We start from the raw sequence: 18,927 nt of genomic DNA, 5'->3' as shown, positions 1-18,927 counted from the left end.
TAGTCAGTAACCATTTGGATCTATATTTTTCATTTACTTTGAGCTGTTCCAGAAAAAAAAAAAGTTCTTATACACAACTAACACATATTAGATACATTTCTCAGTAGTTCACACATACGGATAACATCTCTACTTCAAAACTAGTTCTGCATTTCTTGCAAGACGTCCTCCAAAAAAATTATAGAAATGTTCAAACTTTGATAGTTCTTTTTTTTCTTTTTTTTTTTGAGATGGAGTCTCACTCTGCTGCCCAGGCTGGAGTGCAGTGGCGTGATCTCAGCTCACTGCAACCTCTGCCTCCCAGGTTCAAGTGATTGTCCTGCCTCAGCCTCCCGAGTAGCTGGGTCTACAGGCATGTGCTACCATGTCTGACTAATTTTTGTATTTTCAGTAGAGACGGGATTTCACCACGTTAGCCAGGATGGTCTAAATCTCCTGACCTCGTGATCCACCCACCTCGGCCTCCCACAGTGCTGGGATTACAGGCGTGAGCCACCATTCCCGGCTGACAGTTATATCTTAAAACCTATTTGTAATATACAATAGCAGCGGCTGGGTGCGGTGGCTCATGCCTGTAATCCCAGCACTGTGGGAGGCCGAGGTGGGCATATCACTTAAGGTCAGGAGTTTGAGACCAGACTGGCCAACATGGTGAAACCCCGTCTCTACTAAAAATACAAAAATTAGCCGGGCGTGGTTGCGGGTGCCTGTAGTCCCAGCTACTCAGGAGGCGAGGCAGGAGAACTGTTTGAGCCTGGGAGGTGGAGGTTTCAGTAAGCCAAGATTGCACCACTGTACTCCAGCCTGGGCTATGGAGCGAGACTCCGTCTCAAAAAAAATTAAAAAATAAAAAAAAATACAATAGCAGCTACAAGCAATCTCTCCTCTAGTCAAGAAAGCCCCATCACACTGCTTCTTACTAAATCTGCCAAGGGCATAAAAATTTAGAGTTACATTAAGAAAGAAAAACTTACACATATGCACATAGGAGACTATGATAAGCTGTAAGAGGTGGGTAATCCAATCCCCAGTACTGTAAATTGTTATCACTGCTGTTAAAATACCTGAAAAAAAAAAGAAGAAAGCACCATTCCGTTAATCAATATTCAAGAAGTAGACTTATAATTTAACATCATTTATTTAAACTTAATAATGTAATTTACTAATTATTAAGCTATTAATAATTCAGCCATGTCAATAGACACAAACCAGGACTCTCCTAGGCAAACTGGGATTTACTGTCATCCTATTATTAGTAGACTTCATCAATGACTAACACTTATACAACAAAAAATATGCAACAACTAAAAGAATAGGACTGTTTGCAACCAATTCAACCAACATGTAACGAGAGCCTCGTTACATGCAAGGTTCTCTGAATTTTAGGAAGACAACTAGGTCTAACGTCCACAAATTGATAGGCTTCTCTGGTTGGCCAGAATGTGAAGGAACTATGCACAATTATGACTCGAGGAATAAAAATTGAGTTAACATAATTTCTTAATCATGTCCTTTATAACTAGGCAGCTTCTTCTTCAATTTATTTTCTCAATCATAAGAATACTTTACAACAGTGGAAGCCAAACTATATAACCTACAAATAACCATTGTTCATAAGCTTATTTCTTTTTGAGACGGAGTCTTGCTCTGTCACCCAGGCTGGAGTGCAGTGGTGCGATCTCCGCTCACTGCAACTTCCACCTCCTGGGTTTTTTTTTTTTTTAAGCGATTCTTCTGCCTCGGCCTCCCAAGTAGCTTTGATTACAGGCACCTGCCACCAGGCCCGGCTAATTTTTGTATTTTTAGTATAGACGGGGTTTCACCATGGTGGCCAGGCTGGTCTTGAACTCCTGACCTCAAGTGATCCACCCACCTCAGCCTCCCAAAGTGCTGGGATTGCAGGTGTGAGCCACCATGCCTGGCCTAACTTATTTCAAATGGGTCACAATTCCTCACTGTCACAATCTCCTACTTTTTGAATTAAAAATATTTCTTTAAATTAGCATTCAACATGATCCCATCAAATAACCTATTATCTTCGGAAGGTCTACTCTTCTTAGTGTTGGCTACATAAAACATAGGTTTGTATGGAAGAGATGGGGATTAAAATTATCAAGGCATGCTAGACAGCCAAGACATCTGGGCATAGAGTACTACAGTATGGTACCAGCTGGTGGCCATTGTCCCTCCAGAAACATCCATGTGAACAATCTTGGGTTCCACGTCTGGCTGGGACTTGAAGCCAAGAAGCAGCAAGTCTAAGAATCTCTGGGTTAGTTGGAGCCCCTTTTGGCAGCTTGAATCTGGGAAACTGGGCCAGGCAAATAATGGAGACCAAAGCACCCACTTGTCTAGACGGAGATACCTGAAGACAGGCACCAATTGTGCCATTTCCAAATTCATGTTACTACATAGCATAAAGTTTTATTGTATCAGCCTCAGAGCTGTTGAAGCATTGAGTTAAGTAAAGCTGTAAGGTCAGTGACTGCCACAAAGTGCTCAATAGTAGTTCCAATTGGCTGCTAGCCACAAAACAACTAAGATGGATACAGCAATGGGAAACCATCAAGTAATTCAAGAATCACATTTTGTCCAATACAACTTGATTTGGTTTTCAGCTTCTGAAAATAGACAAAACCTATTTTTTCATTTAGTTTAACCTTGAGATCCACTGGAGATGAGTAGAAGAGGCACTGACAGTAAGCTGTAAGCATGCAACGATACTAAAATAAAGTGATTGATTGGATTAGGAGGAAAAAAATCCAGGGTTTGTAACAGTGCTCCCCTTTCTTATGGAAATTCATAAAGTAGAAGAAAGAGGCATAAAAGAAGATAGCTTAAAAGTGTTTCATGTAAAGCATCAAAATACGTCAGTAGGAACAAAGCAATTAATTGATACTCCTGCTTTATATACTATTATATATATAATTTTTTTTTTTTTTGAGACAGAGTTTCACTCTTGTTGCCCAGGCTGGAGTGCAATGGTACAATCTCGGCTCACTGCAATCTCCGCCTCCTGTGTTCAAGCAATTCTCCTGCCTCAGCCTCCTGAGTAGCTGGGATTACAGGCATGTGCCACCATGCCCGGCTAATTTTGTATTTTTAGTAGAGATGGGGTTTCTCCATGTTGGTCAGGCTGGTCTCGAACTCCTGACCTCATGATCTGCCCGCCTTGGTCTCCCAAAGTGCTGGGATTATAGGTGTGAGCTACTGTGCCTGGCCTTACTTTAGACATATTAATACCTGAAAATTTGTCTAAATACGATTTCTACATTGAAATGCATTTTCCCACTGAACATCTCAGTATATATTTAGTAAGTAAAAAAAAAAAACTGGCTGCCACACAAATTATAAAATTACATTCAGGAGTGTTACCATTAACTTTAAGATGTAGTTTTCTCTAACAACCCACAGAGTCATAATTGGTATTTTTATTTAAAGAAAAAAAATTTTAACTTGAAACAGTTTCAAAGTTACAGAAAAGTTGCAAGAAAAGTTCAGAGAACTTACATATATCAAAATGTATGAAGTTTTATAAGACAACAGACACCATTTAAAGAACAAGACAAACAGAAAAAAGACTTTTTATACACTCATACACACACACGAGGAAAATGATTAAAGTGTACAATACTGTTGTAGAGAGACTTTAATGTCACCACGGAGAACACCATCTCCTGGTGTTCAGACCCCTGCATGCGTACAATCCCCTCCCCTTGAGTGTAGGCAAGACCTGTGACTTGCATCTAACTAATACAATATGGTAAATGTGACAGGACATCACTCTTGTGCTTCTGTTTCACATATATGTAAGATTCTGTCTTGCTAGCAGATATACTAGACAGAATGCCTCTCACTGACTTTAAAGAAGCAAGCTGGCATGTTTTAGTGCATGGCCATGTTGGAGAAGCCACATAGCAACATATGGCATGTGAGCTATAGGAGGCAAGAGTGGCTCCCAACAAGAAACTGAAGCCCTCACTCTTGCAAATGCAAGGAAACTAATTCTGCGGAGGTTGAGGAAACTTGGACCATGGATCCTTCTCCAGTTGAGCCTCTGATAAGTCTGCAGCCCAGCTGACACCTGGATGATAGCCTTCTGAGACTCTGAGCAGAATACCTAGCTAAGCTGTGCCCAAACTCCTGATCTAAAGCAACTGCAATAATAAATCTGTGTTTAAGCAATTAGCATTTGGGGGTCATTCATTACACAGCATAGAAAATTAGTAGAACTATTTAAAAATCATACAAATCATTACAAAAATGATCATCCATTACAAACGCGGGGGAAAGAAATGAACAAGAAATTTTGAAAAGAAATGTAATTATCAATAAATATGTTAAAAGATGCTCAGGTCACAGTTACTCAAGGAAATGCCAATTTTAAAAGTCTGGTATTGTTAAATGTTGGTCAGGGTATGTAGAAAGAGATATTCTGGTGTTACTTTAGAGCTTCCACTTCTAGGAATCTGCCTAGAAAAAATGTGCACATAAGAAAGAGATTTTATTTAATCATTCCCCTACTAAGAGACATTTAAAGTGTTTCGGGTTCCTTTTCCATTGAAACACTCCAAACCCTGACTAGGGAATGGGGCAACCTATCAATAGAAAACTCAATATTAAGTTCTTGCATAAAACTCTCTGATAAAGGGCCTATATAAAAGCAGTAGCCAAAGCAGTCAACAATATAATATGAACAGTTTATATAGCCAGTCTCTAAGAGAATAACCTACCAGCCATCTAGTAAGTCAATAAGTAATGTCATCACTGTTATCAGCATATGTTCAATAAAAATGACACAGGCATGAATTTCTGATGCTATAACCACAGCTAACATTTATTGAGAGTTCATTACATGCTAGGGACTGTCCTAAGTGCTTTACATGTATCATTTTATTCAGTCCTCACAATAACCCAGTGAAATATGTAGTCTATTATTTTCATTCTACAAGTGATAAAACTGTGGTTGAGAAAGTTAAATAATTTGCCAAAGGTCACACAGCTAATAAATAGCAGAGCTGGGATCTGAACTCAGACAGTCTGACTCTAGCACCTACACTCTTTACCACTAAGCTACTGTTATTTTATACTTCAGGTAGACTTGTATATAAAATTAAGGTTAATCACCACTGCTCAATTATGACAGAGAGCAATAGTAATTAACAAAAATTTCTATAAAGTTCTCTGAGTTCTGAGAAACAGAAGGTTTGCTATATACTGTATCATAAAACCAATGAAGGGTAGAGCTGACCTCCTCCTTCATAATACAAAGAGAAAGCTACGGAAATGAGACCATATGAAAACGAATGCCTAGGTCGCACATGGTGGCTCACGCCTGTAATCTCAACACTTTGGGAGGCCAAGGTGGGTGGATCACGAGGTTAGGAGTTCAAAACCAGCCTTGCCAAGATGGTGAAACCCCGTCTCTACTAAAAACTACAAAAATTAGCCAGGCGTGGTGGCAGGTGCCTGTAATTCCAGCTACTTGGGAGGCTGAGGCAGGAGAATCGCTTGAACCTGGGCGGCAGAGGTTGCAGTAAGCTGAGATCGCACCACTGCACTCCAGCCTGGGCAACAGAGTGACACTCCATCTCAAAAAAAAAAAAAAAAAAGAAAATGAACACCTAAATACTCATTCCTTCCACAAATTTTTATTGAGGGTCTACAATGTGCCATGCCCTATACTACAGGGTATTCAAAGGCGAACCAAAAGGACATATGTGAAATTTTCAGAGTTGAAAACAAGTCCTACTATTGTAGGCTTCTCCCTTTGGTCCCCTTTTCAGCTCTGCAAATTCAGCCATCAGCTACGGCCAAAGCTCTCTTCTATTTTTATCTATAGTTACAATCATAGTGATCTTTTGCGAGAGAAACAGTGGATGAGGGAACAGGGAAGAAATGTTTTTAGCCTATGATGGTGCTTTCATAGTTTATGTCCAGAGGACATACAGACATTCAGAGTTTTATCATCAACGTTCTAGTTCAGTATCATAGCCCACCTAACTAAGTATACGAATTAACTTTCAGGACTATCAAATTTCAAGACAGGCCTACAAAATGCAAGGCAATACATATGTGGCACCAGTATGCAAGAGATGAGGATGTTCAAGATGAAGAAAATAGCGTGTTGTCCTTTTAAATATTTTCAAACAATCCATATTAACCATGATAAACAAGAAAACCAAGTTAAAATTATCATACCACTGTTTGACTGGTAAATTAAAAGTAATTTCTTGCCAGTGTCTCTGGGCTTCATAATCACCGAACATAGGCGGTTTTCCAGCACCTAAGATCAAAGGTAAAAAGAGCAAAACAACAATGTACTTTAGCATATCAGTGATTTTTATTTCCTTATGAAAATTGTCTAAAGTAGAGAGGCAGTGTAGGTTACAGAAAGAACACAGGAGTTACCGAAAAAGTCAGAGAGGTAAAGTCTGAATCCTAGCACTGCTGGCACACTCCTGGAGTGACACTGGGCAAATTACTTAATCTCCCTAAACTTCAGCACATTAAAAACAGGATCAATACAACTTCCCTACTGAGGACTACTGGAATAAATAAGATAATGGATATAAAATACCTAGCATAGTGCCTGGCACACAGAAAACATTCAATAAATAGAAGCTATTGTTAACATTACAATCATCCCTCAGTATCTGTGGGGGATTCATTCCAGGACCCCCCACTACCACAGATACCAAACTTCATGGATGCTCATCCCTTATATAATATGCCATAGTATTTGCATGTAACCTCTGCTCATTCTCTTGTATACTTTAAATCATCTTTACATTACTTATAATATCTAACAATGTAAAATGCTACATAAATAGTTGTTATACTGTATTGTTTAGGAGATAATGACAAGGGGAAAAAATCTACATGTTCAGTACAGGCAAAATCATCCTTTTTTATTTCCTGAATATTTTCAATCTATGGTTGGCTGAATCCACAGATACAGAACCCATGGATACAAAGGGCTGACTGTACTTAATAATAATTATATCAAAGTTTATTTTTACTTCATAAGGCTGTCAACTATACTGCCCAATATGTACCATAAAATAGTAACATGAGTATCTGCATTTTACAAAGGACTTTTTTTTTTTGACCCAGGCTGGAGTGCAGTGGCACAATCTCGGCTCACTGCAACCTCCACCTCTGGGGTTCAAGCGGTTCTCATGATTCAGCCTCCCAAGTAGCTGATTACAGGCGTGTGCCACCACAACTGCCTAATTTTTGTATTTTTAGTAGAGACTGGTTTCACCATATTGGCCAGGCTGGTCTCAAACTCCTGGCATCAAGTGATCTGCCTGCCTCGACCTCCCAAAGTGCTGGGATTACTGGTGTGAGCCACCATGCCCAGCCATTACAAAGGACTTTTACAATCTATAAATAAGGTCAAGCATAAGGTCAAAAACACTATATGTTACAAAGACATTAATTAGATCAGGCTTTGCTGTAAGTTGTATAAAAACTGTTGCGTTGTGGTTTGACTATTTTAATTTCAGAATTGCAAATAAGGGATAATGGATTTGTAATAACTAACACTTGATAGTGCTTACTATATGCCAAATACAACAAACCTATGAAATAGGTATTACCTGGCCAGGTGCGGTGGCTCACACCTGTAATCCCAGCACTTTGGGAGGCCGAGGTGGGCGGATCACGAGGTCAGGAGCTCAAGACCAGCCTGACCAAAATGGTGAAACCCTGTCTCTACTAAAAATACAAAAATTAGCGGGGCGTGATGGCGCGCTCCTGTAATCCCAGCTACTCAGGAGGCTGAGGCAGGAGAATCGCTTGAACCCAGGAGGCAGAGGTTGCAGCGAGCCGAGATCACACCACTGTACTCCAGCCTGGGCAACAGAGCGACATGCTGTCTCAAAAGAAAAGAAAGAAAGAAAAAAAAAGATATAAAGGTATCTCAATTTAGTAAAGAGTAAACACCCACTCACTATTTAACTAACAGTTGACTACAAAATTGTGAGAAGGCCCAAAGAGATACAGTATAATCACAGCTTTTTTAACTGGCATGTAAGGTAAAAATCACATAGAGTCAGATGTACTAATTAACCCATTAGGAAGGTGTGCCATATTGAAGAATGACATATTATTGCTCACTGAAATCCAATCCAGACTTTCTCCAGTTTTAGAACATTACATGAAGTAAAGCGTTTGTATTTAATTGTCGAATTACACCAATATTCTTTAAACGTATAATCTCTAAGAAGATATTCCCACTATGAGACAATCATGGGAAGTGCAGATTAACTTTTCTATAGCATATATACATTGAGTGATTTGCACAAGAAATTAACCATAGTATACAACATGTGTGTGTGTCTGTCTCTCTATATCTCTGAAAGAAACATGTCTTATTAAGTTTTATAGACTCAGAATGTAATAGCACCTAGTAGATTCTCAACGCCACCCTCATAGGTTAATGTTAATACAGCAAGGACGTTTAAGTTCAAAAGACTTGAGTTTGTGAGTCCCTGATTTTTCATTACTGATCTGCAACATTAATTTGTAATGGCAGACCAATTAATTTTGCCGAGGCTGCTTTAACACAGTGCCATATATGAGTTCTTCCCCAAAAACATCTTTAAGTTACTATTTGGCATTTTGAAATTCAAAGTTTCTGTTCATGCTTCTTATTCCATATTTTATACATTTTTCTATCAACTCATATCCAACCTTCAAGCATCATCTGAAATCCTGAATCTTCCATGAAACCTTCCTTCATAAATTAAAAACATATTGATCACTAATTATGGATTTCTCATAATACTTATACTTTCAGTTACCACATGTTTTTATCATATGACTATACTATTTCTTAATTGCTACCAAGATAAGAATTTTATATCCTATAGGCAGAGAAACTGATTTTCCAGTGTCCAAAGGAAATATTGCTAGGCATATAGTACATCAAAAGGTTGCTTAATTAAACTGGAGAGGAAGAAAAACCTACAACAATAAAATTTTTTTAAGAAAAGAATTCCCCAAAGAATTAATTGCATTTTTGCACGTGTATTCTTTGGCTGGGGGGTGGGGTGGGGGAAGGGAGGGATGTAAGTTTCTATTTTAAAGAATACAACCATTGAATATGGCTTCTTTGGGGTGGAAAGGAGTTGACTTTTCTTTTTATTTGTTTTGTTTTTGTTTTCAATCCACTGGGATAATAAAAGTATGACAGAATCTTAAGTAATTTCCTATACCTGAAGAAATCCAACTATCTAGATTTTCTGAAATTGCTCTAGACTTTTGGTCAATGTGGAAGAATTTATTACCATTCTCTAACAAATAGAAGAATGGATAATGACTCTCTTTAGGGTTGGGAAACAAGTTCCTATCCAGAGTCTGACCTACTTCAATAAATTCAGCTGACACTGGCTATGAAATTAGTACTTAAGTTTTTAAAACTGCTAAAGTGCCCTTAAAGCAACCCAGAAGGACAACCCAACTGTACCTATGGGAGCTTCACTTGGGAAGGGCAAAAAGGATTCCTTCCACAGTGATTAATTCTACAAATCCATTTACATAAGATTCAGAATTACATAAAGAAAACACACTAATGTATATTTACTCAGCTTCAATCCTGTCTCCTTCTCAGAAAAATGGGCTTAAGCACTACTTAAACATTCATTTTATTAATTGCTGAACTATTCATAATTATGTTTGAATTTTAAAAACAAGTAGTTTTGGCCTGACGCAGTGGCTCATGCCTGTAATGCCAGAACTTTGGGGGGCCGACATGGGTGGATCATGAGGTCAGGAGATCGAGGCCATCCTGGCTAACATGGTGAAACCCCGTCTCTACTAAAAATACAAAAAATTAGCCAAGCGTGGTGGCGGGTGCTTGTAGTCCCAGCTACTCGGGAGACTGAGGCAGGAGAATGGCGTAAACCTGGAGGCGGAGCTCTCAGTGAGCCGAGATCGTACCACCGCACTCCAGCCGGGGCGAGAGAGCGAGACTCCATCTCAAAAAATAAGTAAATAAATAAAATAAAAACAGGTAGTTTTGTTGTTAACAATACCTACTAACTGCCTTTAAATTAAAATTTTAAGCATTTTAGAGACGAGAATTTGGCTAAAATTTTCCATAATAAAATCTTCCTTTTGGCAGGGTGTAGTGGCTCATGTCTATAATCACAGTACTTTGGGAGGCCAAGGCAGGCAGATCACCTGAGGTCAGAAGTTCAAGACCAGCCTGACCAACATGGTGAAACCCCATCTCTACTAAAACTACAAAAAGTAGCAGGGTGTGGTAGCACGTGCCTGTAATCCCAGCTACTTGGGAGGCTGAGGCAGAAGAATCAACTGAACCTGGGAGGCAGAGGTTGCAGTGAGCTGAGATCACGCCACTGCAACTTCAGCCTGGGTGACAGAGCAAGACTCTGTCTCAAAAAAAAAAAGAAAAAAAAATCATCTTTTTATATATTCCATAGCAATGGATAAGTAGAAAGAAACAAGCAGTTAAACAGAACACAGGCATACTTCAGTAATGACTGATGTGCTACAAAAACCGATTCCCTACAAAAACTGATGTGCTACAAAAACTGACTTTCTCTTCAAACAGTCAATGCAGCTTTGGGGAAAAAACGTTATTAAAATAAAATAACTCCCCGGCTCAAGTGTTGCCATTTGCCTTAAAGACACTGGCAACACTTTGGATCAAGTATAGAGGAACTGTGAATCTCTACAAGAAACAGTAAACAATCAATACTAAAATCAAAATTTTTCTACTCCCCATAGATTGTTTAAAAGCAACAAGCAGTATTTATTCAATATTTTTAGTTCTCTGAAAATTAATGTATATAAGCATCTCTAAAAACATAAGGGATAGAAATTTCAGAAAAAATCAAATTACAATAATTACATAAGCCATTTTCCTAAATAATACATACAGTTCCAAAGGAGGAATAATGCACTGATACTAAGCAAGCTAACCTGAGTTTCCACACTTGAGTGTGAGGGAGTTTTCTGAACATGCAACTCCAAAACACAGCACCTTGGCATATCGAGTATTTTAAGCTAAAGGAATTTGAGGAAGGGCAGGTGCAGGAAGAGCTGACCATCCCCTGAAGTAGATCATAAAATCGTCATGTGAGAGGTCCCCTCCCTATACCCAGAGAAAAGAAGCATCCTTATCTCCAAAGGTGAAAGGATACCCAGAGGAATACTCAACTCCCTATGAATACTTGGAAAGCCTTCCCAAGAAGGATGGATACAAACAAGCCCAGGCTGAAGACTACAATAAACACCTAACTTTTCAATATCCAGATGAATAACCACAAGCATTAAGACCATCCAGAAAAACATGACCTCACCAAAGGAACTTAGTAAGGCACCAGCAACCAATCTCAGAGTGATAGAGGTATGTGACCTTTCAGACACAGCATTCAAAATGACTCTTTCGAAGAAACTCAAAAAATTCAAGATATAACAGAGAAGGAATTTAGAATCCTATCCTTAACAGAGATGGAAATCATTTTTTAAAATCAAGCAGAAATTCTGGTGCTGAAAAATTCAATTGACATACTGTAGAATGCATCAGAGTCTCTCAACGGCAGAATTGATCAAGCAAAAGAAAGAAGTAGTAAGCTCAAAGGCAGCCTATTTGAAAATACACAGTCAGTGGAAACAAAAGAGAAAAAAGAACGACAAGCGAAGCATGCCTAGCAGATCTATAAGACAGCCTCAAATGGACAAATCCCAGAGCTTTTGGCCTTAGCGAGGGAATAGCGAGAGAGAGATCAGGGTAGAAAGTTTATTCCAAGGGATAATAACTGAGAACATTCCAAACCTAGAGAAAGATATCAACAGTCAAGTACAAGAAGGTTATAGAACACCAAGCAGATTTAATGCAAATAAGACTACCTCAAGAGTTTTTAGCAGTCAAACTCCCAAAGGTCAAGGATAAAGAAAAAATCCTAAAGGCAGCAAGAAAAAAGAAACAACATACAATAGGAGTTCCAATACATCTGGCAGCAGACTTCTCAGTAGAAGCCACACAAGCCAGGAGAGAATGGCACAACATATTTGAAGTGCTGAAGGAAAAAAAACTTTTATCCTAGAATAGTATATCCAGCAAAAACACCCTGCAAACATGAAGGAGATATAAAGATTTTCCCAGACAAAAAAAGCTGAGGGATTTCATCAACACTAGGACTATCCTATAAGAAATGCTAAAGGGAGTTCTTCAACCAGAAAGAAAAGAGCATTAATGAGCAATAAGAAATCATTTAAAGGTACAAAACTCACTGGTAATAATAAGTACACTGTCATTAAGGTTTGTAAACTACCCATATCTTGAGTAGAAAGACTAAAAGTTTAACCTATCAAAAATAATAACCATAACTTTTCAAGACATAGACAGAATAAAATATAAATAGAAACAACAAAAAGTTACAAAGCAGGGGAATAAAGTTAAAGTGTAGAGTTTTGGTTAATTTTCTCTTTGCTTATTTGTTAGTTTTTACAATCAGTATTAAGTAATCATTAGCTTAAAATAATGAGTTATAAGATGTTATTTGCCAGCCTGGGGAACATGGCCAAACCCCCATCTCTACAAAAATATAAAAAATTAGCTGGGCGTGGTAGCACGTGCCTATAGTCTCAGCTACTTGGGAGGCTGAAGTGAAAGATAACCTGAGTCTGGCAGGTGGAGGTTCCAGTAAGCCAAGATCACCTCACTTAGGCCAGGCGCGGTGGCTCATGCCTGTAATCCCAGCACTTTGGGAGGCCAAGGCGGGCAGATCACTTCAGGTCAGGAGTTCGAGACCAGCCTGGCCAACATGGTGAAAACTCGTCTCTACTAAAAATACAAAAAAATTAGCCAGGCACGGTGGCATACACCTGTAATCACAGCTACTCTGGAGGCTGAGGCAGAAGAATCGCTTGAACAGTCTGTTGCCTACAAGAAATATACTTCATTTGTAAAGACACACACAGACTGAAAATAAAAGGATGGAAAAAGATATTCCATGCAAATGGAAACCAAAAAAAGCAGGAGTAGCTATACCTGTATTAGACAAAACAGATTTCAAGACAAAAGCTATAAAAAGAGACAAGTCAGGCACAGTGGCTCACACCTCTAATCCCAGTACTTTGGGAGGCCAAGGTGGGCAGATCACCTGAGGTCAAGAGTTTAAGACCAGCCTGGCTAACGTGGCAAAACCTTTTCTTTACTAAAAATACAAAAATTAGCTGGGCATGGTGGTGCGAGCTGTAGTCCCAGCTACTTGGGAGGCTGAGGCAGGAGAATCACTTGAACTCAGGAGGCAGGAGGTCGCAGTGAGCCAAGATCACGCCACTGTACTCCATCCTGGGCAACAGAGCAAGACTCCGTCTCAAAAAAAAAACAAAAAAAGAGAAAGACAAAGAAGGCCATTATATAATGACAAAGGGATCAATTCAGCAAGAGATATAACAATGGTAAATACATATGCATCCAGCACTGGAGCATCTAGATATATAAAACAAATATTATTAGAGCTAAAGAGAAAGTCTCCAATAGGGTAATAGCTGGAGATGTCAACTTCAGCACTGGACAAATCATCCAGACAGAAAATCAATAAAGAAATATCAGACTTAATCTGCAGTGTGAACTAAATGGACCTATCAGATATTTATACAACATTTCATGCAATGGCTAGAGAATATACACATTCTTCTCCTTGGCACACAGATAGACAATATGATAGACCACAAACAAGTCTGAAAAAATTCAAAACATTGATATCATATCAGGTATCCTTTCTAACCACAATGGAATAATACTAGAAATCAATAACAAGAGGAATTTTGGAAACAGTACAAACACATGGAAATTAATCAATATGATCCTGAATGACCAGTGTGCCAATGAAGAAATTAAAAAGAAAAAAATTTCTTGAAACAAATGAAAATGGAAACACAACATACCAAAACCTATGGGATACGTGAAAGCAGTACTAAGAGGAAAGTTTATAGCAATAAGTGCCTATGTCAAAAAAGAGAAAAACTTCAAATAACCTAACGATACATCTTAAAGAACTAGAAAAGCTAGAGCAAAATAAACACAAAATTAGTAGAAGAAATAGTAAAGATCAGAGCAGAAATAAATGGAAATTGAAAGATAAATGAAACAAAAAGTTGGTTTTTGAAAAGATAAACAAAATTGAGACAATTTTAGCCAGACTAGGAAAAAAAGAAAGAAGACTCAAATAAATAAAATCAGAGATTAACGAGGAGACATTACAACCGATACTGCAGAAATTCAAATGATCACCAGAGACTACTATGAGCAATTATATGCCAATAAACTGGAAAGACTAGAAGAAACTGAAAAATTCCTAGACACATACAACCTACCAAGACTGAACCATGAAGAAATCTAAAACCTGAACAGATCAATAACAAGCAATGACATCAAAGCAGTAATTAAAAGTCTCCCAGCAAAGAAAAGCCTAGAACCTGATGGCTTCACTGTTGAATTTCACCAAACATTTAAAGAAAAAGCCTAATATCAGTCCTACTCAAACTATTCTAAAAAATAGAGGAGGGAATACTTCCAAACTCATTCTACGAGCCCAGTATTCCCTAATAACAAAACCAGGAAAAGGCATATTAAAAAAAGAAAAAAAAAAAAAAAACTACAAGTCAATATCCCTGATGGACATTGATGCAAAAATCCACAACAAAATACTAGCAAACTGTATTCAACAATACATTAAAAAGATCACTCATCATTACCCCACAGATAAATCCCACAGATGCAAGAATGGTTCAACATATGCAAATCAATCAATGTGGTACATCAAATCAACATAATGAAGGACAAAAACCATATGACCATTTTGATTGATGCTGAAAAAGTATGTGATACAATTCCACATCCCTTCCTGACACAAACCCTCAAAAAACTGAGTTTAGAAAAAACATACCTCAACACAATAAAAGCCATAAATGACAGACCCACAGCTAGTATCATACTGAATGGGGAAAAACTGAAAGCTTTTCCTCTAAGATCTGGAACAAGACAAGAATGCCCACTTTCACAACTGTTATTCAACATAGTGCTGTTAGTCTTAGCTAGCGCAATCAGACAAGAGAAAGAAATAAAGGTCATCCAAACTGGAAAGGAAGAAGTCTAATCATCCTTGTTTGCAGATGATATAATCTTATATTTGGAAAAACCTAAAAACACCATCAAAAAACTATTAGAACTGTAAAACAAACTCTGTAAAGTTGCAGCATAAAAAATCAACATACAAAAATCAGTAGTATTTCTATACGCCAATGGTGAACAATTTGAAAAAGAAATTTTAAAAATCCCATTTACAATAGCCACAAATAAAATTAAATACCTAGGAATTAACCAAAGAATAAAAGATCAGGCCAAACACAGTGGCTCAAGGCCGGGCGTGGTGGCTCACACCTGTAATCCCAGCACTTTGGGAGGCCGAGATGGGCAGATCACAAGGTCAGGAGTTCAAGACCAGCCTGGCAAACATGGTGAAATCCTGCTTCTACTAAAAAAAATAATAATAATAATACAAAAATCTGTTGGGTGTGGTGGCATGTGCCTGTAATCCCAGCTACTCAGGAGACTGAGGCAGGAGAATTACTTTAACCTGGGAGGTGGAGGTTGCCATGAGCCAAGATCATGCCATTGTACTCCAGCCTGGGTGACAGAGCAAGACTCCATCTCAGGAAAAAAAAAAAAAAAAAAAAAAAGAAGTAAAAGATCTTAACAAAAAACTATAGAACACTGATGAAAGAAATTCCAAAAAATGGGAAAATAGTCCATGTTCATGGATTGGAAGAATCAATATCATTAAAATGTCCATTCTACCCAAAGCAATCTACAGACTCAATGCAATCTCCATCAAACTACCAATGACATTCTTCACAGAAATAGAAAAAATAATCCTAAAATTTATATGGAACCACAGAAGATCCCAAATAGTCAAAACTATCCTAAGCAAAAAGAACAAAACTGGAGGAATTATAATATACTGACTTCAATTTTACTACAGAGCTATAGTAACCAAAACAGCATGGTACTGGCATAAAAACAGATATCTAGACCATGGAACAGAATGGAGAACCCAGAAACAAATACACACATCTACAGTGAACTCATTTTTGACGGAGGTGCCAAGAACATACAATGGGGAAAAGAGAGTGTCTTTGGGGGTAAATTGGATTATCTATATGCAGAAAATGAAACTAAACCCCTATCTCTCATCATATACAAAAATCAAATCAAAATCGATTAAAGACTTAAATATAAGACCTCACACTATGAAACTAGTACAAGAAAACATTGGGGAAACTCTCTAGGACATTGGTCTGGGCAAAAATTTCTTGAGTAATACCCTATGAGCACAAGCAACCAAAGCAAAAATGGGCAAATGGGATCCATCAAGTTTAAAAGCTTCTGCACAGCAAAGGAAACAATCAACAAAGACAGAACCCACAGAATGGGAGAAAATATGTGCAAACTACCCATCTGACGAGGGATTAACAACCAGAATATGTAAGGAATTCAAGCAACTCAATAGGAAAAAAAATCAAATAATCCAATTAAAAAATGGGCAAAAGATCTGAATATACATTTTTCAAAAGAAGACATACAAATAACAAACGGGTATATGAAAAGGTGCTCAACATCACTGATCATCAGAGAAATGCAAATCAAAACTACAATGAGACATCATCTCACCCAGGTAAAATGGCTTTTATCCAAAAGACAGGCAATAATGAATGCTGGTGAGGATGTGGAGAAAAGAGAACCCTTGTACACTGTTGGTGGGAATGTAAATTAGTATAACCGCTATAGAGAACAGTATGGAGGTTCCTCAAAAAACTAAAAATAGAACTACCATAACATCCAGCAATCTCACTGCTGGGTATACACCCAGAATAAAGGAAATCCATATATTGAAAAGATATCTCCACTCTCCTGTTTATTGCAGCACCGTTCACAATAGCCAAGATTTGCAAGCAACCTAAGTGTCCATCAGCAGACAAATGAATAAATCAAATGGATTCAGCCATAAAAAAGAATGAGATCCTGTCACTTGCAACAACATAGGTGGAACTGGAGGTCATGATGTTAAGTGAAACAAGCCAGGCACAGAAAGACAAACTTTCAATGTTCTCACTTATTTGTGGGAGCTAAAAATTGAAACAATTGAACTCTTGGAGATGAAGAACACAATTATGGTTACCAGAGGCTGAGAAGGATGGGTGGGGTGGGGAAGATTAATGGGTACAAAAATATAATTACACGGAATGAATAAGATCTAGTATTTGATAGCTCAACAGGGTGATTGCAGTCAATAATTTATTGTACCATTTTAAAATAACTAAAAGTATAAATGGAATGTTTATAATACAAATAAACAATAAATGCTTGAGGTAATGAATACCTCATTTACCCTAATGTGATTATTACACATTGTATGCTTGTATCAAAATATTTCATGTTAGCCAGGTGCAGTGGTATGTGCCTATAGTCCTGGCTACCTGTAAGACTGAGGTAGGAGGATCACTTGAGCCCAGGGGGTCAAGGCTGCAGTGAGCCATGATGGCACCACTGTACTCCAGCCTGGGTGACATAGTGAGACACTGTATCTAAAAAGTAAAATAATGGCCAGGATGGTGGCTCATGCCTGTAATCTTAGCACTTTGGGAGGCCAAGGTAGGCAGATCGCCAGGAGTTCAAGACCAGCCTGGCCAACATGGTGAAACCCCATCTCTACTAAAAATACAAAAAAATTAGCAGGGCATGGTGATGGGCACCTGTAATCCCAGCTACTCGGGAGGCTGAGGCAGGAGAATCACTTGAACCCAGAGGCAGAGGCTGCAGTGAGCTAAGATTTCACAACTGTACTCCAGCCTATGTTGGAGCACAGGGCAATGGAGTGAGACTCTGTCTCAAAAAAATAAAAATAGGCTGGGCATGGTGGCTCATGCCTGTAATCCCTGCACTTTGGGAGGGCGAGGAGGGTGGATCTCCTGAGGTCAGGAGTTTGAGACCAGCCTGGCCAACCTGGTGAAACCCCGACTGCTAAAAATACAAAAAACTAGCCAGGCATGGTGGCACACACCTGTAATCCTAGCTACTCAGAAGGCTGAGGCAGGAGAATCGCTTGAATTCGGGAGGCGGAGTTGCAGTGAGCCGAGATCGTACCACTGCACTCCAGTCTGGGTGACAGAGCAAGACTCTGTCGCAAAAAAATAATAATAAATAATAAATAATCAGCTGGGCGCTGAGGTGGGCAGATCACTTGAAGTCAGGAGTTCAAGACCAGTCTGGTCAACATGGTGAAACCCCCATCTCTACTAAAAATACAAAAATTAGGTTGGCATGGTGGAGCATGCCTGTAGTCCCAGCTACCTGGGAGGCTGAGGCAAAAGAATTGCTTGAACCCGGGAGGCAGAGATTGCAGTAAGTCGAGATGGTACCACTGCACTCCAGTCTGGGTGACACAGCGAGACTCCATTTCAAAAAATAATAATAAAATTTAAAATTTAAAATAATAAAAATATAAATAAATAATTTTTTTAAAAATCTCATGTGACCCATGAATATGTACATCTACTATGCACCCATAAAAATTAAAAGCAAAAAACTTTTAAAAAACAACAAAAAAAAATTATGAGCTGGGAGCAGTGGTACAAGCTGAGAGATTTTACAATATATAAAAATGATGCATTTCTAGTGGGAGGCTAGGTGGGAGGACCACTTGAGGCCAGAAGCCCAAGATTATAGTGCCTGATGATCACGCCATGTAAATAGTCACTCTACTGCAGCTTGGACAACACAGTGAAAACCCACCTCTTAAAAACAAAACAATACAAATTAGGATACCACAAACAGTATGTTAATCAACAGAAGGAAAACTATCTCAGCAGAATCACATATGT

At 38.5% G+C, this 18,927-nt stretch overlaps 1 protein-coding gene and 1 long non-coding RNA gene across 2 annotated transcripts in view; one reads left to right on the top strand and one right to left on the bottom strand.

The window, feature by feature from the left end:
• ALG6 (ALG6 alpha-1,3-glucosyltransferase) overlaps positions 1-18,927 on the bottom strand; it is a 65,636-nt gene that overhangs the window by 33,923 nt on the left and 12,786 nt on the right. Inside the window, exons 3-4 of the mRNA XM_050755897.1 lie at positions 6,202-6,286; positions 975-1,064 (exon numbers count right to left, since the gene is read on the bottom strand). Of these exons, the coding sequence (XP_050611854.1) occupies positions 975-1,064; positions 6,202-6,286 (175 nt within the window). The remainder of the gene's footprint in view (positions 1-974; positions 1,065-6,201; positions 6,287-18,927) is intronic.
• LOC126934963 (uncharacterized) overlaps positions 1-18,927 on the top strand; it is a 159,699-nt gene that overhangs the window by 135,424 nt on the left and 5,348 nt on the right. The window lies entirely within an intron of this gene.

This window comes from Macaca thibetana, chromosome 1 (genome assembly GCF_024542745.1).
Source record: "Macaca thibetana thibetana isolate TM-01 chromosome 1, ASM2454274v1, whole genome shotgun sequence".
Classification (NCBI taxonomy): Eukaryota; Metazoa; Chordata; class Mammalia; order Primates; family Cercopithecidae; genus Macaca; species Macaca thibetana.
The sequence above is the reverse complement of the archived record's forward strand: the minus strand, read 5'-3'. Positions and strand labels throughout refer to the sequence as shown.